The sequence below is a fragment of the Hippocampus guttulatus genome, chromosome 21 (assembly GCF_054856545.1).
Source record: "Hippocampus guttulatus isolate MCC_2025c chromosome 21, RoL_Hgut_1.0, whole genome shotgun sequence".
In the NCBI taxonomy this organism is placed as follows: domain Eukaryota; kingdom Metazoa; phylum Chordata; class Actinopteri; order Syngnathiformes; family Syngnathidae; genus Hippocampus; species Hippocampus guttulatus.
The window spans coordinates 1,384,164-1,410,923 of record NC_141281.1 but is presented as its reverse complement, the minus strand read 5'-3'; the positions used below and the strand labels follow the sequence as shown (position 1 = coordinate 1,410,923).

Genomic DNA, 26,760 nt, shown 5'->3' with positions numbered 1-26,760 from the left:
GTGAGCCGGACGATGATCTTCCTCGTTGCTTCGAAGAAGGATCTGGTATCGTGACGGTCAGCGAAACTCTGCATTTGGTGGGCAAAGTTGACCCACCATTGATTGGTGGCCGGTAGGCTTCTTCAAGTCTCTTGGAGGAAACGCAGTTCTGCCATGCAATGCGAGCCTCTCTCTTTCTTGAAATCAGTGGCTCAATTTCTTCCAGGTTTTCGGCAAACCAGTCGGGATTTCTCCTCTTCTGGACACCGAGGACCTCTTCCGCGGATTTGGTGAGCGCAGTTTTCAAGTGCTCCCAGTCTGAGTGGACAGTGGCAGGAAGGGTCCGAGGTTGAGTGTCCAGTTTGTCCGCGAGGGACGTCTGGTACTGTTCGAGGACTTGGGGATTCCTCAGCAGCCCAACATTGAAACGTATCCTCTTGGGGATCTTCTTCCTTCTTTTCGCAGGCGCGATCTTCAGCCTAAGTCTTGAGGCTACCAGCCTGTGATCAGACCATCCGTCATCCATGGAGCGGATGACCCTCGTGACCATGACGTCGGATCGGTCGCAGATTCGGGTAAGGACGTACTCGATCAGGTGCCAGTGGCCGGATCTTGGATGTTGCCAGGTGGTCTTGTGCTTGTTGGCCATCCGAAACAGTGTGTTGGTTATTACCATCTCCGTCTCTGCGCAGAGACCAAGGAGTAGTTCTCCATTTTCGTTGCAGTTGCCAACGCCTTCCTTCCCCAGAATCCCTCCCCAAAGCTGATGGTCCCGGCCCACCCGCGCGTTGAAATCCCCCAGAACCAAGAGCTTGGATACTTGGATCGTTGAGCACAAAATAGAAGTGGAACGATTGAGTGACTTGTATATTACAATTCATGCCAGGATTTTAGTGACCTGACAAAATAAAAATACATTTCCTTGTCGATTGGTCTTTTTTCAGCTGGTCTGAAGAAACTGTCTGGAATCAGAAAACGAACAAACAGTGAGTATAACTGCAACAGGTTGTGGTATACACTGTGAGTATTTCTGAGCACGATTCAAAATAATACTCACTCCTTATCTCGTGTCCACGAATTAAGTCGCATTCAGACCCAGATGCATCGCAAAGCAAGTGTCTCTGGCTTGAATGTGTTTGATCAGCTTTCAGCTGGCTTTGTCACCTTTCATCCTCACGGTCCAGATAGGGCCACGTGCCTTGTTTGCTCTGGTGTGGTTCGCCTGACATAAGTGCTGTACCTCGCCATCATTTAAGATGCAATCCTCTCAAAGATTGTACAGAAGATTATTGAGGTCTTCTTCGGATACATTGCCAGCAAAATCTGATGTCACATTTCTCAGTTGTGCTGGAAGGAAAAAAAAGCGAGAAAGAATGCAGGTGCTGCTAGGTCAAGAAACACTTGGACATCCATCCATCCATTTACAACTGCATTTCCCTTCTTTAGGGTTGCGGGTGAAAGGGGCGTACACCCTGGAAGCTGGAGTACCCACACCCTCGCTAACTGTCAGAGATGGGCCCCGACATATTTGAACAATTAGGCTCAGCTTCAGGAAGGATTGTCTTTTACTGCGGTCGAGCTTTTATTGACAGGTTATGCAAATTACAGGCCTGGCCTCACAAACCCCCGAGATGAACAGGCCCCCCTGCACTCCTATTAGACCACAAGCTATGTAAACACAAATTTGGGGGTGCTGGCTAGGTGAATGGTCAGGAATGTTCTAAGAGGCATATCACAAAATACAACTTTTAAACATGATATCATTGTGTTTGTCAAGTCCTTTAACAGAATTAATAAAGTGTACATTTTTAAAAAAATCAACACTACAGCTCTCTTGTTTCAGAGCTCCCCTTTCCTCCATATTTCTTTCAGGAGGTTTTGGCCCATATCAACAGCAGTCTGTCCTCTGGTATGGTTCCCCAACAGTTGAAACATACTGTGGTGCAACCCAGCAAGCCCTCCGAATCATGGAGGAGACCTGGTAGGTGAAGAAGGCACACGAGATTCAGAAGAGGAACAAGAGAGCGTCTCGACAAAATGCATATGGACAATGACTTGATCGAGGTGATATTATCCGACAGCTTGACATGGTTCCATGAGGTCCTTAAAAAAGTCCCACTAATTATGATGCCAGACAGGTGAGTAGCAGGAAAACCAGGAACGTCTCTGCCACCTGCTGGACACTAACAGAACATGATCATGACACACCCACCCCTAGTTACAATTTCTTTATGTGTATTCGTTCAAATTATGACATCCCAACTCCAAACAACAAGGCAAGCAAAAAAACTACATTTCCAGTGATGTACAAGGCCACCAGCAGGACACCAGCTTTTATCTATAGGGAACATCAAACAGAAATAAAAATTAGGATTCAAGTCTTTTTTGGTATTAACATATTTGATTCTTACCATTGTAGTATCTGAAATACAAACAAACAAACAAAAAAAAGCCGTCACAGTACATACACAAAAAAATAATAATAAAGGCTTATGAAAGAAGCAGTCAGAACTTTTTCTCGAGCAACCTTGACAATCTTGTGGAGATGTACTGTAAATACAATCATAGTTAATTTAAGTGAGGACAATGCAAAAGAGTGAAGGGGACCCGAAGAAATAGTAGAACATGAATATTTGTGGGGCTACCATCGTGTTTTTACTATGCATATAATAAATACACATCTTGAATCTTGAACAGCTTTGTGTTCAATTCTGTTCGAGAATGTCAGCAGTTGTTTTTTTTTTTTCGTTTGCTATATGTGATCAGGTAATACACCTAGCCATCCATTTTCTAATCCGTTTATCCTCACGACAGACAAATACAATCAATGATAAAGCTAAGAGAAAAAGACAAATGGTGAAGTAACGGCTTACTATTCGACACACTTCATGGCAACAAAACGTTCAATGACACGACACACAAAAAGCCAACTTGATGCACGCATTTACAACAATTAATGTGAAGCTCCAAGTAGAAGCAACCCCCAAGAAGTAGCGACCCCCCCACCCCCATATAGGTAGTATGTACATTTTTTCAAGTTTTTTTCAGCCTGATGTGTGTATTTTTCTAGTATTTTTGTTTGAAACATATGGTATTTTTAAAATGTGTAACTGAACCTTCATTTCCTAACCATTCCACAAAGTCACAAACATCTATCCTGTACAGCAGCGGTCCCCAACCCCGGACCGAGGACCGGTACCGGTCCGTGGGTCATTTGGTGATTAAAGAAAATTAAAGACCTTAGATTACTTATGTTTTATTTATTTTGAAATCTGAAAGATGTTTTATTTTGAAAAAATTACCAGATTCTCTGTTACATACATCTACAGTGTGTTACTCTTGATGTGGGTCATGGCATGCGTCTCGGTCACGTGATAGGTTACCGCCAAAATGAAACCCAGGAGCTGGTAAAATGTGTAAAAAAAAAAAAAAAAAAAACGTCTATGGGAAGGGGAAAAGGCCCAGCCAAGAGACAGAAGAGGAGCTTACGACTTTCAAGAAAAAGAAGGTTACATTTAATAGACCGTATCAGGAGTCATACTTAAAATATGGATTTATCTCAAGAAGAGACTCCCACGCACCAAGCCCACTCTGCTAAATATGCGGCGATGGTGAGTCGTATTTTTCATGCACTTTGTATTTGCCGTGTATCTTATTTTGAAGGCACATTTCAATGTTACCATAGCGACCAGAGACTGTTGCGGCCAGATAGGACGTTCCTCGTGTCATGATTCATGGTTATTTTTGTTTCGAAAATACCAAAGTTTTCATGCAGGTCACATCATATTATTTTGTTGTATTTATCTGTCACACAATAAGCCGGTCTGTGAGGCTACAAAGCTTGGGGACCTCTGCTTTACAGTATATTAGTTTAAAAAAAAAACCTCTTTCCCTCAAATCATAACTCTGACTTTGAACAACGTCCGAGTACTTGCGGCAAATTAAATTATTTTGTACATGATTTGTGCAGTTTTAATGTCATCTAAAATATATTTTGTAGTATTTAAATCGATAAATGTTGCATTAGTTGGTTCAATGTGGCAAGATCAATTCATAATCAGTGATGAATTTTTTCCGCTTTTTGGCGGAATTCCGCTTTTTTTCCAGTCAAAATGTACCTATTGTTCCAAATCCGTAAAAAAATTCTGTGGGGGGGTTCCGGACTTGTCTTCGGCAGATTCGGGGCTCGTAATGTTTACACGTAACATTTGCAAGCATCCATTTTGAATCCCGATTTTTATCGCAAAGCGTGAGTTTGTCGTTACTTCCTCTATGGGCTAAAAACAATGTCTTACTCAGTGGCGTTCCGTCAGGGCCAGCAAGGCCTTCTCTGCTGGCCTAAACATTCTCAGAAAAGTAAATTTAATAAATTTACTTTTCTGAGAATAACATAAATTTAATTTATTTTATTTTCATAAATATGTAATCAAAATTATTCTCTGTATTCTTTAGGTCATATTATTTCCACTTAATCGAGTGGCTTTCAATGTTATTTTAAATAACATTGAAAGCCACTCGATAAATAACTTATTTATTATGGTAGAGTTTTTAACCAATCATACTTCAGCTAGCTTGTGTTGCCAGGTAAATTAAACTTGCTCGGGGCCTTCAGATTAAACGGTGCAGGCCCCTGTGCGCTGTAAGTGAACCGGCACAGTCAGCTTGCAATAGCCAATCAGATCATGAGTCTGCGTACCAAGGCCAGCTAGAAGGGCTTACGTCGACACTGGACGTGCGTGTTCGGTGATTGGATTAGCGCCTGCTAGAGAGAGCTATCACTGCATTTTAACCCAAAATGGCCGAAGAAGAAGACGTTGATCTGGTTGCGGATTATTGTGCAAAGAGGTCGCCCAACTCCTGCGCTAGCTAGCCTGTCCCAGCAAGGAAAAGGGTTTGTCCGTCATTTTCAGATGAGCAATTATGAACGGTACCCGTGGCTCACAGCCTCTGAGAAACGCTGCTGGGAATGCCTATTGCTTGCAACTGACCGATTTGGTGTTTGGAGCCACACTGGATTTACCAATTTAAGTTGTTTTACCAAGGCAGCATGGAAACATCAGAGCACGGCTGGACACTTACAAGCTATGGTGCGTTTAAAAACGTTTGGGGACACTCGCGTAGATGTGCAGCTCAGTGAACAGGCATTACATTGGTGAGTAAATGAATTTTATTTTACATTTCTTCTTGTCATTTTATTTCGTGAGTATTAAATTAATGTTAACGAAATAAAATGATACAAAAATGTATCAAAAATGTATCAAATAAATCTGCTCACCTGCAATTTATAATGGCGCATTGTAGTCACCTTCGTGCACTAAAGTTCGTTCAATCTCAGCTGCTCAACATCGTCAGTTATTTGCTGTTGTATAGCCTATTCTCAAAATGCAAATGATCTGTTAACTTTATTTTCAAAGAATAGTTTGTTTTGTTATTGTGTGGTTGGTGTCTTATATGAAACTGTGACATTGCGCAATTTATTGGACAGACTTGTTTAAGATCACACAACACACATTTTATTTAGTATTTTTAAATATTTTTATTTTTGACAATATCTGTAAATGTAGTTTCCTGCTCTTAATTGCATCCTTGATGGTTTTAAATGCTCCTGAAATTATTGTGTTCATGTATGTGACGTCACTGAAGGGCTAAGGTTGAAATGCACGGCCCGCCACTGGTCTAACTTGTTGTGATTGGTCGCTCTATCGGCAAATGCAAATCACAACCAATCCGTGTTCGCCTTCCTAAACCCCTTTCTCGCAAATCCTGAATGTTATCGAGACTCGCGAGGAAGCTAAAGTGCGTCAGATAGATGCGGATCTGAAAAACACGTTTCAATGGGACTGGTTGGATAGAAAGCTGACGGTGTCCCCAGTGGGAAACAGTAAAGAGGAACCATTGTGCTTGTGTCAGATTTCGTGAAAAAGCTCGATGTCGCCGGTAAAGCTCTGTGTACAGTGTGTGACGATGTCATTCTATATGCATCGAGAGGATGGAAAGCAGACATTTCCACTGAAAAGTAACTACTCGATCTCAAGCGCTTTTCGACAGCCTGGAGCATGTGTAAAAACAAGAAGAGTTGGCTAAAAAGAGAGTGGAAAAAGACAGAGAGGACCAATAAGCTTTTAGCGCTTGCTAAAAAGCTTCAAATGAAGAGAAAATAAAGTATTGTACCTTACGAAACTGTATATTGTTGTACATACTGTAAATAGGCATCCACTTTATATCATAAAATACATTCATAACCCATATATAGTAAACAGTGTGGGACTTCACTATCACTGCATGAGGTAAGAATCAACAGCTTTTTATCACATTTACACAACACTTTATGAATACAAGTAATGAACAAATCTTAAATATGGCAGGGAATGTGTTTCGTTTTTTAGTTTTGATTTTGAGCAGCAAATTTGAAGTTACATGTTGGTGCTCACCAGGAATGCATAAGCAAAATTGCACACTTGAAAGAATAGTGAACAATCTTGGGATTTTTTTCTGTTAATGTTTCAAATAGTGTGTAAATTGAATACACTTCAGCATGTTTAGTGCCACTTTTGTAAGTGGCCCCGCCCCCGTCCCGGCCCCCTTCCGCTTTTTTCCGCACTAGCCACTCTCATCCCTGCAATAATTCATTTGCCTTTTTTTTTTTTAAACTTAAAAATTCTGTGGGTTTTGATTTTGTACGTCTACGATTGGCTGGCAACCACTTGAGGGTGTCCCCTTCCTACTGCCCCGAAGACAGCCGAGATAGGCTCCAGCACGGCCGTGCCTCTTGTAAGGATAAAGCGGATCCGGAAATGGATTGATGCATGGATTTAAATATGTTTTGTGGTCAAAGTTTTAATACGGTAAAAAAAAAAAAAAAGTAAATGGCAGTCAAAGTACAGTATATTCACCTGATGCATCAACCTTCCGCTTGAAGTTGATTTCCAACAAGATACAGAACAAAGCCTCCCAGGTGACCAGCCCACCCATCACTTTCATCAGCCATTGATCAATAGTGTTGTCCATTATCTTCAGGCCAGTGAATATCGCTGCAACTTGTGCACCAAAAAGAGAAGAATTTGGTTAAAGAGCTGCTCCTGAGCAATCATCTATCGTCTCAAATATTGAAATTTATGTTTGAATGGAAATGAAACATACTGTGGTGGAACCTAGAGGCCCAATTGTTCAAAAGGTGCAATTTGGTGACAATTTATTTGGATTTTTGAAATCCCTGTTTTAATCCGTCATACTTTAATCACCTTTGCTCATAACAAACTTGGATCAGTCAGAAATATTCATATTTTGTCATAGTGGGATGTCCCCATATGATGAGATAATTTATGTACCTGAGCCAGCTGACACGAAAGACATGAGGTACCCCTGACAATCTCTCAGGATGAGAGAGTGACTGGACATGTAGTAAGGGATGCAACTGTCAGAAATTATTTTATGAACATTTTGATGTCTGTAAATATTGAGTTTCTAATTAGAGTTGATTGAATATTTTTACACTATTGCTGATGGTGTGGTGGTACACTCGCTTGATTGGTTTCCGGGCAGTGTGGGATCAGTTCTTGCTCATTGATGGTGTGGAAGTGAGCGAGTATGGGTTGTACACCTCCATGTGTGCGCTGCAATTGGTGGGTTTTAAACAAAACCACACGTGCCTCGCTCACGTACCTTGCTCTGCTGACCAATGGTGCTAATTATCTTTGGTGTTGAGAGTCCATCAAATGGAGCACATGCATGTGTGCTCATTCATAATTAGAAGTTTCGAAATGATGACACAAATGTGCACCAAGGGGAGGCTCCCCAATCACGACCGCTTCCGTCATCAAACCGATTTCAGAATTTGGTGTCTGCCCATTTTCAAGAATTTATCCAATCCATGATTCAAAATCTGTCTGGATTAACTTTGAACAACTAGGCCCAAGGGTTCAACACAATATATTCCGAGAAACGTGCCAATATTCGTTCAGACATCCCACGGCAGCAGTTCCACTGTACAAAAAAAAAAAAGAAAATAGACTGTGATGTGTATTTGTAAAAGCGCAGTACTTACTCGCCAGAATTTTTAATACCACTGCGATCAAAGCATGAGACCAGTTGAACAGAAGCCTCCTGTCAAAGAAAACATTTATAGAACAAAAGTAATGCAAGGCTCGAAATAAGCGGCCTTCTTTCGCTCTTTGTGGGACAAATTTATCATTTTGCTCCTCATCAAAACACATTGAATGGTAAAACTCGGAAACAACCGCTGAGATGGTCCCAAATACACGCACGCACACACTGAAATGGCTGGTTCTTCTTTTAGCCAATCAGATTTGAGATTCGCCTCCCGGAAAGCCACCCGCAGGCCCCATGACGAGGGAGTTTATCCATCTTCTCATTGGTTCAGCTCGATGGGCGGGCCGGACCGGACCGTGATTTAAGATTGAGGAAGCTGATTGAAAATTCACTTTCAAGGTGTATTTTTCAAGAAAAACGGAACTTGTGGGATTGCGCAGGAAGTGGGTGGGGGTGAATGATCAATTTTGCATCCACAGGGAGTTATGCAAAGCATCTCTGCCAATGCTATTTATTTTGAGTTTTCATATTGATAAAAACTTCACGGTAAAGAACGTTATTGTACGATCGAGGTTTGGAGTTCTTGAGGTGATTTATTGGAAGATAAAGGTAACAATTGTTTGGTAATATCGTCAAATACCTGAAATGCTCTTTAATGCCACGCCAAGGCCTCTTTCCTATCAATGCGTGCGGGTGGATTAGATCACAAAATACCCGGGTCCAAAACACACCGCCTGCCACTGATTGATATATATATATCAATACCTGTATATATACTATATATATATATATATTAATACATATATTAATATGTGGAACATTCTCCACCCTCTACCCTTTAGCTTTATATGTACCGAGGGGGGTTGTATCACGTCTAACAATTTTCAAAAGAAAAATCTCTGCAAACATGAACAGGATGAGTGGTGTTGAAAATGGATGGAATATATTTTTTAATAAGCAAATCGATCATAGGCGAACAATATGCAGCAGTACTTACAGGGGATTTTGTGGTCCGCAGCGCAGCAAAGCCAGTGTGAGTTGGGGTACACACAAAATCATAACCAGGCATCCCAGGACAGGATGTGTCCCCTGCACACACCATGAAATTTTAAGTGAATGTCTCATTTGATGGCCAAATTATAATTCAGTGTTCAGAACGTTTCCTTCTTATTGTCTGAGTGTGAATGTAATGCTTTTTTTTCCTTTTTGATAGGCACAAACAACCAATTTTGCCGTCACTCTTCTTCCTTAACTGCTGGACACAGAAATGTGTAAAGCGCCCTTGTATGAATTTGGCCGGTAAGACATGCAACAGGTGAATGACTGAAGAGCTGGATGAAGCGGCTGGGAGAAAGGAACTCGGTGCTTCCCTGCTAAAGCTCCTGGGACCCATGACCCAACCCGGGATAAATGGAAGAAAATGGATGGATTGATGGAACTGCAGAACAATCCCCTTGCTAACCTAAAAAAAACAATCAGCAAATAAAAATATCAAAAGACCTTTGATGTCCATGATTTTGTACTGGCCAAAGGAAACGCAATTTAACACAATCCAGGCTCTCATCCATTTATTGTCCTTGATAAATTGTACTTTCAGACAAGTACTAAAATCAGGGGTGTTACCAGACCCCCATTTACTGGGGCAAGGAGCCCCAATATTACTAAACAGTGCCCCAGTATCAACTGTACATTGGAAGTACAGAACATTTTACCAGTAGGCAGGAGTGAAAACAAAACAAAAAATACCATCCATCCATCCATTTTCCACCGCTTATCCGGGGTCGGGTCGCGGGGGCAGCAGCTTTAGGAGGGAAGCCCAGACTTCCCTCTCCCTAGCCACTTCTTCGAGCTCTTCCTGGCGGATCCTGAGGCGTTCCCAGGCCAGCTGGGTGACATAGTCTCTCCAGCGTGTCCTGGGTCATCCCCGGGGTCTCCTGCCAGCGGGACATGCCCGGAACACCTCACCAGGGAGGCGTCCAGGAGGCATCCGAATCAGATGCCCGAGCCACCTCATCTGGCTCCTCTCGATGTGGAGGAGAAGCGGCTCTACTCTGAGCCCCTCCCGGATGACCGAGCTTCTCACCTTATCTCTAAGGGAGAGCCCGGACACCCTGTGGAGAAAACTCATTTCGGCCGCTTGTATCCGGGATCTCATTCTTTCGGTCACGACCCATAGCTCGTGACCATAGATGAGGGTTGGGACGTAGATCGACCGGTAAATTGAGAGCTTCGCCCTTTTGCTCAGCTCCTTCTTTACCACGACAGACCGATACAACGTCTGCATCACAGCAGACGCTGCACCGATCCGCCTGTCGATCTCTCGCTCCCTTCTGCCCTCACTCGTGAACAAGACCCCAAGATACTTAAACTCCTCCACTTGGGGCAAGATCTCCTCCCCGACCCGGAGAGGGCACTCCACCCTTTTCCGACTGAGGACCATGGTTTCAGATTTGGAGGTGCTGATCTTCATCCCAACAGCTTCACACTCGGCTGCGAAACGCTCCAGTGAGAGTTGGAGAGCCCTGCTTGAAGGAGCCAACAGTACCACATCATCTGCAAAAAGCAGAGATGCAATACTGAGGCCACCAAAACGGACCCCCTCAACGCTTCGGCTGCGCCTAGAAATTCTGTCCATAAAGGTTATGAACAGAATCGGCGACAAAGGGCAGCCTTGGCGGAGTCCAACCCTCACTGGAAACGATTCCGAGTTATTGCTGGCAACGCGAACCAAACTCTGACATCGGCAGTATAGGGACCGAACAGCCCGTAACAAAAAATACAACCAACCAAAAATATAAAATATATTAAATAAAATTTATCTCAGAGAGAGAAAGAGAGATAGCTATAGTATAAATACTGTTTTCATATTTTTAACGTCCTGGTACCCAAGTACACTTACACAAAAATTCCTAGGGGAGGGTAGACAAACCCTACTTCGCGGTTGTTCACTTATCGCGGCCAGTTCTGGTCCCCTATTAACCGTGATAAGTGAGGGATCACTATACAGCAGAATCTGAAATTTCTGATGCAGAACAGCTAGCACGGATTCATTTTTGTGGTTCAGACTTCCGTCAAAGGCCCATTCTGATGGTGAAACCAAATCTCGCCAAATCATCTCATTGAATTACATTTACACAAGTTGATGGATCCTAGTTTCAAAGTTAGAAGTCAAGGATATTAGTTTGATCCATCACTGTTGAAGTTACAGTACTGTCAAAACAAAAGCAAATCTTTTTCACTATGATCTCTGTCAGGCAGTATAATACAGTTGGAGAATGGAAAAAACTGGTAAACTGACCTCAGACCAGGTCTTCACGTATATGAAGGAAAGAGGGAAGGCGATCACTGTGGCTGCTATTGTGACACCCATCATTGAAAAATGGACCTGCAAAATCAAAAGTACAAATCTATTGGATTATATTGGCCACTTACAGAGTTGATCATTCCGATGGTAGAAGTTGATGAATATTTGTATGACATTTAAAAGCTCAACACAGTTTCCTGTGCAAAGCTAATGCATGTAAGTAAATTGGGCCCCTGCGATTCTTGGGGGATGCCGTTCTCCACCAAGCCTACCCCGTGTCTCTGATTCTGTTCAGAACCTTTTCGCAACTGTATATATAACAAGGGGAGCCAGATGAGGTGGCTCTGGCAACTCATCAGGACGCCCTGCGGACAGCTCCTTTCTGAGGTGTACCGGACACATCCAACTTGGAAGAAGCTTCGAAAAACTCACTTCCAAGAACAAAGTGGTCCCAATCTGGTGAGCTATGTGCCGTAAAGTGAAAGAAAGGATCCCATGTATATCACAAAAGCCATCGATCAGAACCAGAAACAGAATCGCTTTGATGATAGCAGTGAGACAAAAAAAAAAAAAAAATCACAGTTTTTTTGTTTTGTTTGTTTTGTTTTATTTTTGGTCCATTGCCGGTGAAATGAGAGATCCTTGAATTTTGCCAGTGGTAAATTTGCTGGATCTTGCCACCTTCAATGCCAACATTATAATCATCATACAACACCCCGATCGTGGGTGTGATACGATACAAAGAGGTGAATGGAGGGCACCACAAAAACATTTTTGAGGAACGTGTTGGGTCAATTACACACAAACATCAAAGAGCAGGTCCAAATGAATTTGATTCCACTATGTCACATGGTTTGACTTCAACCGTCTGGGCTTAAATACCACCAAGACCAAGGAAATCGTGGCAGACTCGGGAGGACCACAGCTCATCTGGACCCAGTTTTGGTGACAGTGGGGAGTTTGACTAAAGGTGCACCTTGGTGTGCAGGTAGATAAAAGGATACAGTGAACTACCTACACTGACCCCCAGCACAGGAAAGGACAGCTTTGTTTAACGTCTGTAAAAAGATACGGAAGATTTTCTACCACGCTGTGATGGTAAAGGCCCTCAATCATGTACACAGGTTCGTTCTGAGTGTTACAGCAGACAGCCTTACATCTGTGTCAGAAAGGAGGACACTTAACACATTTCAATCCAACTTGGACATTCCTTAGCATCCACCGCTAAACACAATTTACGGGCAGAGGAGTGATTTCAATGGTAGGCTTCTGTAATTGCCTTGCGAATTATGCTATATTTGAAGGAGTTGTTCATGAGAAATAGTGTATATTTATAGAAACAGTGTATATTTCTATATGTTGTGCATCAGAATTAAAACATCAAAAGTGATGGCCTTCAAAATGTTCACTGTATTGTATTGAAAAAGACAATTTTCAACATTGTATCAATGATCCCCACCAGAAACCAGACATCTTTGCCCAATAAATGATTTTCCTTGGCCACTCCTTTCAGATATCTGGCTACCATCATCCCGATGGATCCTGTGGTCATCCAGGCTATCAGCATCATCGCACCTGAAAAAAACAATTGGATAAATTACAGTGGTAACTCTATTTACGAATGTCTCTTCATACAAAATTTTCAAGTGATGAAACGTCTCAACAGGAAAATATTGCGTCTTGTTACGAAAAATATTTCAAGATGCGAAAGGAAAAAATACAGTTTGGCCTGCGACTCGCAGCTCTGAGTTTCCTGAACTCAACAATACTTCTAGCTGCTCTGCCATTGGCTATTACCGAGCACCATCCTGGCATCCCACTGGCTAAGAGAGACCTCTACCAGATGAGTCTATGTGTGTCGATGCAGCGTCCTCGTCAATTGCCCCGCGGGCCATGAGGCGCTGCAATAGTTTTACGTAAATGTGAATCACCCAGAAAAAATGTTCACCAGTCGGGCGATCGCTCACGATGCCGTTGCCTTGGACACTTTCGAAGGATTGTTAAAAGTCGACAAAATCAAACGTCCTGGGATCAGTTCTTGACAAACCGCCAGGTAAAAAACACTTCTAAGAGAGAACATGAACTAAAGGGCAAAAAACGACGATAAGGACCATTATTTTTATTCTTTTTTTTGATGTTGTTTTTTACAGTATGCACACTTTTCATTTATTGTGCAATAATTTAATTATAACATGTATTTGTTACATATTTTGATACATTTTTATGCTTTAGAAGACAATTATGTCTGAATTATGGGGGCAGGGGGGCTTGGAACAGATTAGGGCATTTACATGCAAAACATGTCTCTACTTACAAAATTTTCAAGTTAAAAAGTTTCTTCCAGAAACAATTAATTTCGTAAGTAGAGATACCACTGTATATCAAATGTTCTAATCATTGTCATGAATGATGCAGAAAAGGGATGTCAGAATTTAAATTATTTAATTAAATGACTATAAGTGGCGAAGACAATTTAAATAACGGAAATCGGAGAAATAAAATGAATAGTTTATAAACGAATCGTTCCCACCTTGAACTGGTTAAACATTCACAGAGAGAAATTAACGGTGCAACCCACCACTCAAAAATCGATCTCACCATGCGCTTTGATGATGTGAGGCCATCCAGCTGTTCTGACAAGTTGAGGCCTGGAAATATCGACCTTGTTTGCACTTAGGAATGTATTTGTATGTACCTGGATTTGTCCTGTCAGGGAAAAGGAAACAAAAATAAAAGTACTGCTAACAATTTAAAATTGTCATGTTTTGCTTTGTCTTTGTTTTGTTCCGTGAGTGTTTCAGCACCAGCTGGAGTGTGGGGCGTCACCTTTCAGCAGTGGACCTGTGCTGGATCAGGCAATCGAGTGGTGGCCTACTTAAGACACCGACTACCCATCTTCTTTGTCGGACTATTGCTCTTGATCACCGCTTTTGCCCAAGTGCTTTGTTATCTCTCGTTCACGCTTCTAGCCGCCCTCCTCGTCATAGTCATTCGCGTTTGTGAGTATTTGTTTCGTCTTGGTATTGTACTTGCCAAGTACAAGTACATGGGTCCATGAGGCCTCGTGAGGCGTGTCGACACAATGACACACTGTGTTGATACTGTGCTGATACTGTGTCGCTGACCACTGCCACCTGCTGGACCTTCAAAATCCCTGCAGCCAACCCACTTGACAGACTGAACAGACTGATTTGATGATGAAGTGTATACAATGCACTACCTCACTCTACCCACAATAGCCACAAGCGCCATTGTTTATGTTGTTTATGCTGTTTATATTGTTTATATTGTCTATACTGTTCAGATTACATGTCTTTTTTATACAGTGTAGCTGCCATCCTTTCTTAGCTGTGTGTGTTTAATGCACAGCATGTTAGCATGCATATATGCACTGAGGATTGAGAGGAAGAAATTTCATCTATGCTGCATGTCATACATAAAGCATATTTGACAATAAAGATGACCTTGACCCTTGACAATATCATTCACATCCATGCATTCATACTGTATCATTCAATGTGGTTCAATAATGTGAAAATCATGTGAATGAGGATGCTTGTGGGCTTTGTCTTCACAAATTTTGATTTAGAAAAATAAGATGCTCCGGTGTTTTAAATTTCAGTGTGTTGTGTTTAATGCATGCTATTTCCCCTGTTGTGGAGAACACACACACACAATGGAATAAGACATGTCAAAAATCCGAGAGGCACTTGGTGAGACAAGGAGATTTTAATAAATACCTTGGTCTCCAAAAGGAGATCAAAATGGCTCTACACGGCGGACAATTTGTGTTTGTCTGGAAGCTGCTCCATAATATGCACGTACTGTAGCAACATCACTCGAGTGAAGCGCATCTCAGCAGTCGATAGTCTGCTGCTCTCTGCTGTGTGCGCGTTTTATGTGACTTTTAATAACAATGTGGCAGAGTCATCAAACATGCGGTGTGCTCACTCGCAGTCACTTTCTGGAACTCCCCCTTATAGGCGGGACCTCTCAATCAACTGGAGTATGACGTACAGTACAAACGTTCATAAAGCACTTCTCATATAATAATAGCCTATTATATGACAGCCGACATGACGCGCGAAGTCAGACGGACAGATTTTTTTCTGATAATCAGTGTGTTTTCCGTATTGCCCAAACATATATTTTTATTCGAGCGTGAGTGAGGTCTGGCTTGTTTCGACAGGTGGCATCGTGTCGCCAGACGCACTTCCTTATAAACACTGTGCGGCGGGCTTTTGCTGCGTCAACGCCCCCTGCACTGAGTTGACGCCCCCTGGACTGAGTGGTGCAGCCTGGACTGTGTCGACGCAGCTGATGCAGTCTAAACTGCGCCGGTGCAGTTCACGTGTCAATCACGTGACGTAATGAAGCAGCACATGCACCGACACGTGGTTTGCTCTGTGAGCCCGGCGCATGCGTCAACGCATCGGTGTCGCTGGACCCATCACTAGTACTTGGTTTCTTTTTATTGTACTAACCTCTATTATTTTTATGATGTTCTCGAAAATCATTCTGTCCTTGTAATTGGCAAGCGCTTTGTGTTCTTGTTCGGTTTCTCTGGCTCCTTGTTTTGCCAGCACCTTTTGTTGAGTACTTTGTCGGTCCCTCGCTTTTCCTGAATAAACCTTTTTGTCATCGCCATTTATCTGAGTCTGCGTTTGTGGGATCCACACTTCATACGGTCTGCGGTCAGACCAAAACCTGTCAAAAATAAATGGTCTTTTGTCTCAATTGCACCAAAATTCTTGGATTAAGGGATTGCTGCGTCACAAGAAGCCCATATTAGTATCCTGCATATCTATTATTTATGTATTCTTCTTTATCACCTTTTTCAAACAGTTTGTAGAGAGAGAGAGAGAGAGGTCGTGTTTGATGAGGTAACATTTTTTTGAACTGGATCTTTGTTGTTGTTGTTTTTTTAACAGTGAACAGAAGAGGTATCTCACCAAAAATAATGTGCACCAAGTACAAAGTAGGCTTTAGAAAAGTAGGATTTTGGAGCTCAATCAGCGAGTAAAAAAAAAAAAAAGAAAGACTCACTGATCATTGATCTGATGAAAAGATGGACCAATATTTTTATATCTATATTGAAACAACTTGTTGAGTGACTGTATCCGCGGGGTATTACGAACGGTCCCTCCCACAAATTTGCCAATAATTGAAACCCATTTAAATTCATTGGAAAAGATAATAAAGTCTAAAAATGTGTGAAATCCTTATAAATATTCATAAGATGTCCTAAAGCATAGGTGTCAAACTCAGGTCCTGGAGGGCCGCTGCCCTGCATGTTTTCCAAGTCTCCCTGTTGCAACACACCTGATTCAAATGATCACATCATCAGCAAGCTCTGCGCAAGCCTGACATTGAACCTGTTCATTTGAATCAGGTGTGTTGCAACAGGGAGACTTGGAAAACATGCAGGGCAGCGGCCCTCCAGGACCTGAGTTTGACACCTATGTCCTAAAGGGAAAGGACACAAATTTCACATTTCCAAAGTGAGAAACTCGAAAGATATGAATGACTTGCATTTGACTCCAACCTGCATAACATCGACATTTAAATCATGTTAATGTTCTCACCATTGCTGCTGCTGGATCCATAGGCAAACATAAGATAATAGGATCTGTGTGGATCTGTAACGCCGGTGCTTCTTCGAGTTGAAATCGGGTTGAACGAGGTGAAGGAGCAGCTGATCACTCTGTCGTGCATGGACACCTTTAAATCCGAAATATTTCCCTGGAAGATTTTGAGCAACAACTTCAATCACCATTTTTTTCCCCCACAGTCACATTTAAATGTAAAGGAAACTATATGCAGCTCGGCTTACATTATTAAATGTCGCCATTTGGTCAAAATTCACAAATGTTACATATTTTATCTAAACACACAAATTTTACAGTGCCTGGAGGGTCGGGGTGTTGTGGGGCGGAGGTGGGTGTTGTTTGATGGAAATGAGGTGTCTCATTATCTGTGTGGAAATAGTAATCCTGTGACATCATCCCCATTTTGCATAATAATAATAATAATAATAATAATAATACATTTTATTTATAAGTGCCTTTCAAGACACCCAAGGACACTTTACAATAACAAAAAACACGAAACAATACGGGTTGAGCAGCGGCAGCCAACCTGTAATCTGATTACATCATTTTTTTTTCTCACTGTAATGGTGTACAGTTATATTTTTGGGATTCCGATGACGTTATGCCGGCAGATGGATTCCGTTGGACTGTTACCAGGTAAAACAGGGGGTTGGTAACAGCGAACGACAAATTGAAATCATTATTAGGTACATTATCAGAAGTCATATTAATTATTAATAAAATATATTGTAGATAAATATACACATGCGTAAATAAATCCATACATAAATCATCTGACACATCACTGACAAGTCAATCAGAATCTAAAGCCCCAGCACGACTATAGGTTGGCTGCTCTTCACTTGCAAGATGAACATGTTGTCCTGAGTAATTGTCGCCCGCTTTTTGTTTTTGTTTTTTTCCCTTTTGAAGCCATGCCAACATCTGTGGTGTGGACTGTTTTCCATCAGTGACTGTAAAAAAGAACTTGTTTCAACGTTTCGAGTCACTCAATTATGGCCGCATTTGGAAATATGCTCCGAAAGGCTCATTGGTTCAACTGGAACCATTCGGAGACATCGAGCGTCGTTCAAATTTACTGTTCAGTTAGGATAATCAATCTATTATTCAGAGTGCACCAAAATAAGAGTGCCCGCGCACACTCGGCACTCTGACTGGGGACAGTTAAATTATCATCCAACCATCCATTTTATGATCCACTTTATCCTCAAAAGGGTCGCGGGGCATGCTGCAGCCTATTGCAGCCGTCTTTGGGCAGTAGGCGGGGTGACACCCTGAACCAGTTGCCAGCCAGTCGCAAGGCACACAGAGACAAACAACCAACTGCGCTCAAAATCCCACCTCGGGACAATTTTGAGTGTTCAATCAGCCTGTCATGCATGTTTTTGGAATGTGGGAGGAAAACAGAGTACCCGGAGAAAACCCACGCAGCACGCGGAGAACATGCAAACTCCACACAGGAAGGCTGGAATTGAACCCAGTAGCTCCGCACTGTGAGATTGTCGGGCAATCACTCGACCATTAAATTATCAAAAAGAATGAATCAAATTAATGGGAGCGGAGCACACTCATTGACGCGCCGTAGCCCGTGTAGTGTGCCATACTAAACGATTGGTCGTGAGGTGTCTGGGACGCTTCTACTAATCACGAGACACTGGACATGGTACACACAAACACATTACGGTGGTGTCATGATTTGGTTTGGGACCAACAGGTGGCAATGTAGGGCTCCCCCTGCAGTTGCACACCTGTTGGTCATTATGTAATTATTAGTTGTATAAAAGGACTCCTGCCCGAACACTCAGGGTCGGGTCATTGTTGCTCTTGGCAACTGTCATGTTTGTTCGTTGCTTTTTGTTTGTTTGCTTGCAACTGTCATGTTTGTTTCTGTCATGGTTCTGTTCCTGTTAGTTTTTTGCCACAATCATGGTTTTATTTTGCTACTTTGGATTAGTTTTGGTTGTTAGCACTTTGTTTTGGATTCAGTTTTCTCTGTTTTATTAAATATAATTTGTCAAGTTCACCCTGCTCCTCCCTCCTGCCTGCTTTTTGGGGTCTACCACCACCGTGCAACATAACAGGTGGACAGCATTTAAAAGGTTACTTGAACCAAAGGGGAAAGATTGGAAAGTTTACATAGAACAATGCACATGCAAATAATGCTTCCATAGAAGACATCTCCTTGTCATGCCTCCCCGATGGGACCAAATTCACAAACACGCCAGGTTAAACCATTGCACTTGAACAAAATTGACAATGTGCACGTTTTTCTGCACAGACTATACTTTCTGTTACCAAAATTGTAGATGCATTGGGGGCGAGGCTGCTTCATGTGCTGGTATGCCCAAATGAGTGCAACACGGTCCCAAACACTGAATATATGATGTGTAAGATATTTTCCATACCAGAGGAATAGTTTGTGGAATTGTCCGTCCTACTGAAAAAGCATGCTGCAACTGCACGAGGTCGTTACTTGCTTTGCCGCACACATAGATGTCATCATTTCCCTGAAAAAGAAAAAAAAAGACACAAAACAATAAAGTACAATTGAATGAGTAAGAAGAGAAAGTTTGATCACTTTGATTTTGATCTAATACAAAGAGTCATTTTCACAATTTGCTTAGTTTGAATTTACTCGAGAGTACCATCCATTTCTGATCAAAACTGGAAAGTAGTTTAGTCTCGTGTCTTAAAGGCCGTTGAAATAAAATGGGAGTTCATTTAACTACTCCACAAAACACAGACACACACACACACACATACATCCATACATCCTGTCATGTTCTGGTTTTGGCAGCAGGTGGCGGGCTGAGCATTATTGCTGGCTGCACACCTGTTGCCAATCTGTCATGATGCACTTTGGATATTAGGTCCGTCCTGGCTTTTCTTTGCCGGAGAATTGTATGCCGTGCCACTGCTTTTGCCCGTGTGTCATTTATTCTCGCTCTCATTATCGTGATTATTGCTCTTGTTCTAGACGTTGGTTCTCTCTTGTGTAGTACAGTGTTCGTTTTGAAAGTATTGAGTTTATTTTTATCCTTGTCTTTCGTGCAAGCGCTTTTTGTTATCGGGTTTTTTGGTGTGTTTTCCTGGTCCTCACTTTTGACCAGCGATTTCTGTTTTCTATTTCTTACGGTGCGATTTTTGTAATATATATATATTTTTGTACAGTGTTCTTTCTTGTTGGGGTCTGCTATTTTGGGGATCCAAAATATCTCATTTGTTGCGAACGACGCGTGACCCTCTCGCTTCACTCATAACTTGACACATCCATCCATATATATATATATATATATATACACACACGTGTGTGTGTGTCTGTGTGCATGTGTGTGTGTTATTCATGAATTCATTGGTGTGCCTTCAACATTGATGAATTTTGCAGGCATTTATACATAGAATATTGTTTGAGGAGTCTAAATAACAGTGCCTTCCTCTTCGGTGAGAAACAGCAGCCCCTAAAAAATATCTTAACGTTCATGTTTTTTAACAATGGCAGGCCGGTGCTGAACCTGGAAAAAAAAAAGAACACAGCTAACCTCAATGTAAATTATAAAATAATACACTCCCCTACCATTGTCTGATCATCTGAAAATCCAAATGAGATGTATCCGTCAGAGGTCCCTGTCATCTCATATTGGATGACCGTGTCACTCGCTGACAACATGATGGCGGACATGAAGTAACAGTTGGTCGTGAGTTCTGGGGCACAATTTGATGGGTGCCTGAAACACACTTTAGTGACACCACAATCCTCACTGGAAATTTCCTGCAGTAGCAAAAACATGCATCGCAAAACAATTTTAGTACCATATTTTACACACTAGAAGGCGCACCTTCAATGAATGGCCTATTTTGTAATTGTTTTCATATAATGGGCACACTGCATTATAAGACGCAATCTACAATGACAACCAACCAGCGCGCGTGAGAGAGCCGGGAGGCAGCCAGCCAGCGAGCGTGAGGGAGTCGGCGACGACCGCAAGGGAGCCAGCGACCACGAGGGACCCAGGAGACGTCCAGCCAGCAACCGCGAGGGAGCCAGTGATGACGGCAAGAGAGCGAGCGACGACAGCGAGGGAACCAACGACGACCGCGAGGGAGCCAGCGACGACCGCGTGGGAGCGGGAAATTCACATCCCAAAAACATGGACTTCCAACTCTTTGAAGATATTGACTATAAGCCATTCGATCCCGAGAACAATTTGGACCCAGACAATAACTTCTTCAAGAACAAACAAAGGGTAACAAACTCTGACTATTACCTGGATGAACAATTCAACACTAATATAAAATTTGAAAATGCACTTTCAGTAATACACTTAAACAGTAGAAGTCTCTATAAAAACTTCAAAAATATCAAAGAATACCTGACTAAATTCAATAAATTTAAAATAATTGCCATATCAGAAACTTGGCTTGATTAAGATAAAACAACTGAAATGGAAATAGAAGGTTATGAAATGTTTGCAACTAATAGGGAAAACAAAAAAGGAGGGGGGGTTGCAATATATGTAGACAAAGCACTTAAATGCAGTAAAATCGAGAGATTGACAAACACAATAGAAGACCTAATGGAATGTCTAACCATTGAAATACATAATAAAAAGGCATCAAATATCATCATATAGGACACCAGGATCATGTATTGACACATTCAATAAAAAACTAACAGATATGCTCAGATACTACAACGATAAGAAAACACGAATAATATGTGGTGACTTTAACATTGACTTATTAAACCCAAATGGACACAAAAAAACAACTGACTGCATAAATACTATGTACAGCAACAGCTTTTCCCCAGTAATCCTGAAACCTAGCAGAATAACAGTTGACACGGACACATTAATAGATAACATATTTATAAATAAGATTGATCATAAAATGGAAAGTGGACTTCTCATTAATGACATAAGTGACCACCTACCTGTCTTTGCAGTTTTTCATAATTATTTTGATAGAAAAGCAAAGTCAACAACTCACATAACAGAAATAAGACTAAGAACCCAACGCTCCATCAATGCTTTTAAGCAAGACCTAGAAAAACAAAACTGGACCGAGGTCTATTCAAACGAAGACCCAAATACAGTGTTTGAAGTATTTCAGTCTACCATTATCTCCTTATATGATAAACATTTTCCATTAACTAAAGTCTCCAAAAAGTATAAAGACCCAAGTAAGCCATGGATAACGAAAGGCATAGAAAACGCATGTAAAAAGAAAAACAATTTATATAAATTGTTTTTAAAATTGATAACTGAAGAAGCAGAAAAAAATATAAGACCTATAAAAATAAACTAGTAAATATTATAAGAACCAGTAAAAGAGATCATTATCATGCACTATTAGAGCAGAATAAAAGTAACACACAAGAAATATGGAAAAAACTTAACCAAGTAATCAGAAATAGTCCTAAAAAAATGGATTATCCAGAGTATTTTATCAAAGGCAAAAATACTATTTTGGAAAAAACTGCAGAAATAGCAACTGAATTTAATGAGTATTTTGTCAACATCGGCAGTAACCAAGCACAACAAATTCCTGATCCAACAAACTTGTTTGAAATAGATATGTAGAAAAAAACACCTCCACGATGTTCCTTACTGCTGTAAAACAAGAAGTATCAAATATTATAAAAACTTTTAAAAATAAAAAGTCAACTGATTGCTTTAATATTGATGTGACAATAATAAAGCAGATTATAGAATATGTAGTGCGACCTTTCACGCACATATGCAACCTGTCATTCAAAGCTGGTATCTTTCCATCAAAAATGAAAATTGCTAAAGTTATTCCAATCTATAAAAGTGGAGAAAGACATCTGTTTACAAATTATAGACCAATATCACTACTACCACAATTTTCAAAAATATTAAAACTATTTTCTCGCAGACTTGATAGCTTTATACAAAAGCATGCGCTGTTAAGTAAGAATCAATATGGCTTCAGGGAAAAACAGACCACCTCAATGGCAGTTATGGAGTTTGTGGAAGCAATAGCCACTAATATAGACAACAAAGAATTTACTGTTGGGGTTTTCCTAGATCTAAAAAAAGCTTTTGACACAATAGATCACAGTATATTATTGAAAAAACTAGAAAGATATGGCATTAGAGGTGTAGCTTATAAATGGATAAAAAGTTATTTAGAAAACAGATATCAGTACGTGCAGCTCAACAATAAAAAAACGAATCAACTGAAAATCACTCATGGAGTTCCTCAGGGGTCAGTGCTTGGTCCAAAACTATTCATCTTATATATAAATGATATCTGCAAGGTCTCAAAACAATTTAAATGTGTCCTATTTGCTGATGATACAACTTTCTACTGTTCTGGAATAAATCTGAAACGGCTCCTGACAACCGTAGAAAACAAATTAAACAAATTAAAAAACTGGTTCGACAGAAATAAATTGTCACTTAACCTGAAAAAATCGAAGTTAATTGTTTTTGGCACAAGACCAATCAAACACCAAGCTAAAATTATGGTAAACTCAATTGAGATAGAAAGAGCGTATGAAACCAAGTTTCTCGGATTAGTAATAGACTCAAAACTATGTTGGAAGCCACATATCGATAACGTAAAAAGAAAAATAGCCAAAACCGTAGGGATCCTCTACAAAACCAAGGAAGTGCTAAATAAGAGATCTTTGTACACATTATACACTTCATTATTATTACCATATATGACCTACTGTGTGGAAATATGGGGAAATGCCTGCAAAACAAAAACACTCCCTATTCTAAAACTACAAAAAAAAGCAATTCGAATTATTAATAGATCAAAATATACGGAACCCACAAATCCACTATTTATCAAATTAAATACGATGAAATTTTATGACCTGGTTGACTTTAAAATCGCCCAATTAATGTACAAAGCACACAATAACCTGCTCTGCCAAAACATTCAGAAGTTTTTCGAAATTCGAGAAAGCAGCTATGATTTAAGAGGTACCAACTTATTCAAAAAACTCAAAACAAGAACAAACATCAAGCAAAGAAATGTATCTATCAAAGGTGTTAATCTGTGGAATAATTTCGAAACGGACCTGAAAATGAGTAAATCGCTTGCTGAGTTCAAAAACAAATTCAAAAAAATAGTACAAACAACCGACATCAATCAGAGTTAAAATAATAAATTCTAAACATTAAATATAATGATAAATCAGAACTAAGTTGATAAATAGAGAAAGGTATTGAAATATCCATTATGAATACAAGAGAAAATTGACACAAGAGTGCCAGGGTGTGGATGTATATAATCCCGATACAAACCAAAAGTTGTAAAAATATCACGGTTAAGGGTAAAGTATGAGCCTTAATGGAGACTTCTTTCTTCTTACTTTTTTTCTTATCTGATTGATATAAAAATGATTTATTAGATATAAACACATAACGGGGTAGGACTAGATACGTTTTTTACTTCTTCCTACTCCCTTGAACATAATAACTGTGTTGAATGAAGACTGATTTTCTTTCTTTTTACTATTTTATCTACCTTATTTTCTGTCAAATTATTACTGTATGTTTTATGTTCAATAAACAACAACAACAACAATGCCTCTACTAGATGGAGCTACGCTCAAGGAAACACCAACAGAGAACGATCAGATGTCAGTAAAACTTATTTAATAAAGCAGCGACACAGTTCACTTAACCAACAGCAAGTTATAACATTGACTCATTAACGTTGAACTCTCTTGCCGTTGCTCTATTTCCGTGTTCGACTGTGTAACATTAAATTTGAACTCTGCGTTGTCAGCATGTCTCGAGCAAGGAGCCATTTTGGGGGTCGAAATATAACCGTAATGACCATACACAAGGCGCATCGGATATTAAGGCGCGCTGTGAGCTTTTAAGAAAATGGAAGGCTTTTAGGTGTGCCTTGTAGTGCGACAAATAAGCAATTTTTTTTCTGTATCAAATTCAAAGATTGTTTCTCCCTGTTAAAACAGTCCCCCTATTAAAATTGTACAGTATGGAGGACATTTAAGAAAAAAATATGGAAGCGGGATAAATGTTCTGAGAAATACCACGTGGCTCTCCATGAGAGAAAGTGGTGCGTGCTACCCAACAATCAGCCCTTCAATAACTTCTCATCTTCAATGTGTCAAAAATCTAGAGGCAATCAGATAAAATCTCAAGGAGTTTGATCAAGTTTGACCTCGATGAAAGGCCAAAAATGGCGCTCGATTCCAAGATAGAGTCAAAATGGTTGTCATGAATGTGTGCAGAGCCAGCAAATGTTTTGATTTTACGTATTACTGAAGGGAAATATGAAATACTTACCCATGATAAAAGGGATTGATTTGTTGAGTTTGGTACTATTTCTGCTTGTTCTGCTGTCTTGCTGAAGTCCATATGTAATACATCCAAAGAGTCATTTTTGAAGATCAGCATTGGGCTTAAAATGTTAACCCAGAATGTCCTGTAGTTCTGCACAAAGGAAGCGCTGCAAAGCCACCCAATTGTGTTTTCAATAATGATTGTAGAAAAACATGAGTGAAGTCAACAGAGATGTGTGAATTTCTGAATGCAGCTGAGAAAAACCTTGAAGTTGACCATACTTACTGGAACTGAATAGGTTTTGCAAATTCAGAATCTTCTGATCTCCATATCATCTGAACTGAGGTCTTTCGTGATTTTGATGTATGGGAAACAGCTGAATGCTGGTTCAGAAAAAAAGCAAAACAAAAAAAAAACGTATTCACCTGACACTCATCATACCAAAATGTATGTGCTAAAGTGTGTGCGTGCGTGCGTGCGTGTGTAGGGGTGAGACAGTGGTAAGCGCGTCGACCTCACAGTGCGGAGGTGCAGGGTTCGATTCTGGCTCCGGCCTACCTGTGTCGAGTTCGCATGTTCTCTCCGGGTACGCCAGTTTGCTCCCACATTCCAAAAACATGCATGGCAGGCTGATTGAACACTCGAAATTGTCCCTCTGTGTGAGTGTGAGCGTGGATGGTTGTTCGTCTGTGTGTGTTTCAATGTCAGCTTGCTTTGAAAGTTTGAGAGTGAGCTCTGATCTATTTCCCTGTGGCATCATCAACATCGATCTACTATGGTACACAAATTGGCTGTTAAATTGTAGTGTACATTTCATTTGGGAGAGGGACACATCAACAATTTCCAATCAGACATGGTTCGAACAGATCACATTGGGTCAGAATCTGGCACTGAAATAATAGTATGAAGTCACTCCACAGGGGAAGCTGAAAAACACTTTGTGGGACTCACTGAGTAAACGATTTGCAAGATGTGTAATAATACAGCATGTTTCGCGATACGTTTGTCTACCTCAGTGTAAGAATCTCCCAACACTCACAGTTTTCTGGCTGCAGTTCAGGAGCTGAGCATCTCCTGTTCTCAGAGTGAAAGAACCTACAGGAGACAACTCCCCTGATACTCTCGCCTGTAATAGGAAGCCAACGAATGCTTCGGAACCTGTGGCCCGAAGTTGAACTAAGAAAGAAAATGACACGATTTCAATCCATCAACGAAATGACAGTGGCGTTAGCTGACAATAATGAATGACAGAAAATAACATAAGTTGCGATTGGGGCAACTTTGAAAATATAGTTTAACCCTGTGAGCAATACAGTGTATGGATCTAAAACTATGCACAGGTACACATAAACAACCCCTACTTCTACAATTTACCTGTAACCTCTTCTTTGAAACTGTAGTTTCTACGATCTGTAATGATCGTAAAGGGTGCTTTGTCACCTTGTCCGTGAAGTCCAGAGTGGTGGGGGTGCAGGTTCTCACAGCTGTCTGTCACTTGACCGGAACTGTAGCTCCAAACCAT

General features: G+C 40.8%; 1 protein-coding gene across 1 annotated transcript; it reads right to left on the bottom strand.

Moving 5' to 3' along the window:
- Positions 1 to 1,847: 1,847 nt before the first annotated feature.
- On the bottom strand, positions 1,848 to 26,760 carry LOC147186622 (ferric reductase 1). Its single transcript, XM_086102559.1, has 14 exons — positions 26,613 to 26,760; positions 26,278 to 26,414; positions 25,524 to 25,621; positions 25,323 to 25,404; positions 20,519 to 20,767; positions 19,350 to 19,451; positions 16,918 to 17,074; positions 13,931 to 14,038; positions 12,792 to 12,907; positions 11,327 to 11,413; positions 9,026 to 9,117; positions 8,024 to 8,082; positions 6,873 to 7,016; positions 1,848 to 1,957 (listed from the first exon to the last, which is right to left on the bottom strand). The coding sequence occupies exons 1-14, from the start codon at positions 26,758 to 26,760 to the stop codon at positions 1,848 to 1,850; spliced, it is 1,689 nt and encodes a 562-aa protein (XP_085958685.1).

Bases quoted from the DNA above. Each gene is read 5' to 3' on its own strand.
- LOC147186622 (XM_086102559.1), bottom strand. From the start codon at position 26,760: ATGGTTTGGAGCTACAGTTCCGGTCAAGTGACAGACAGCTGTGAGAAC. The intron at 26,415-26,612 runs GTAAATTGTAGA...TTTCTTTCTTAG, and splicing joins TTTCAAAGAAGAGGTTACAG to TTCAACTTCGGGCCACAGGT. The intron at 8,083-9,025 runs GTAAGTACTGCT...TTTCTTTGACAG, and splicing joins TGCGGACCACAAAATCCCCT to GAGGCTTCTGTTCAACTGGT.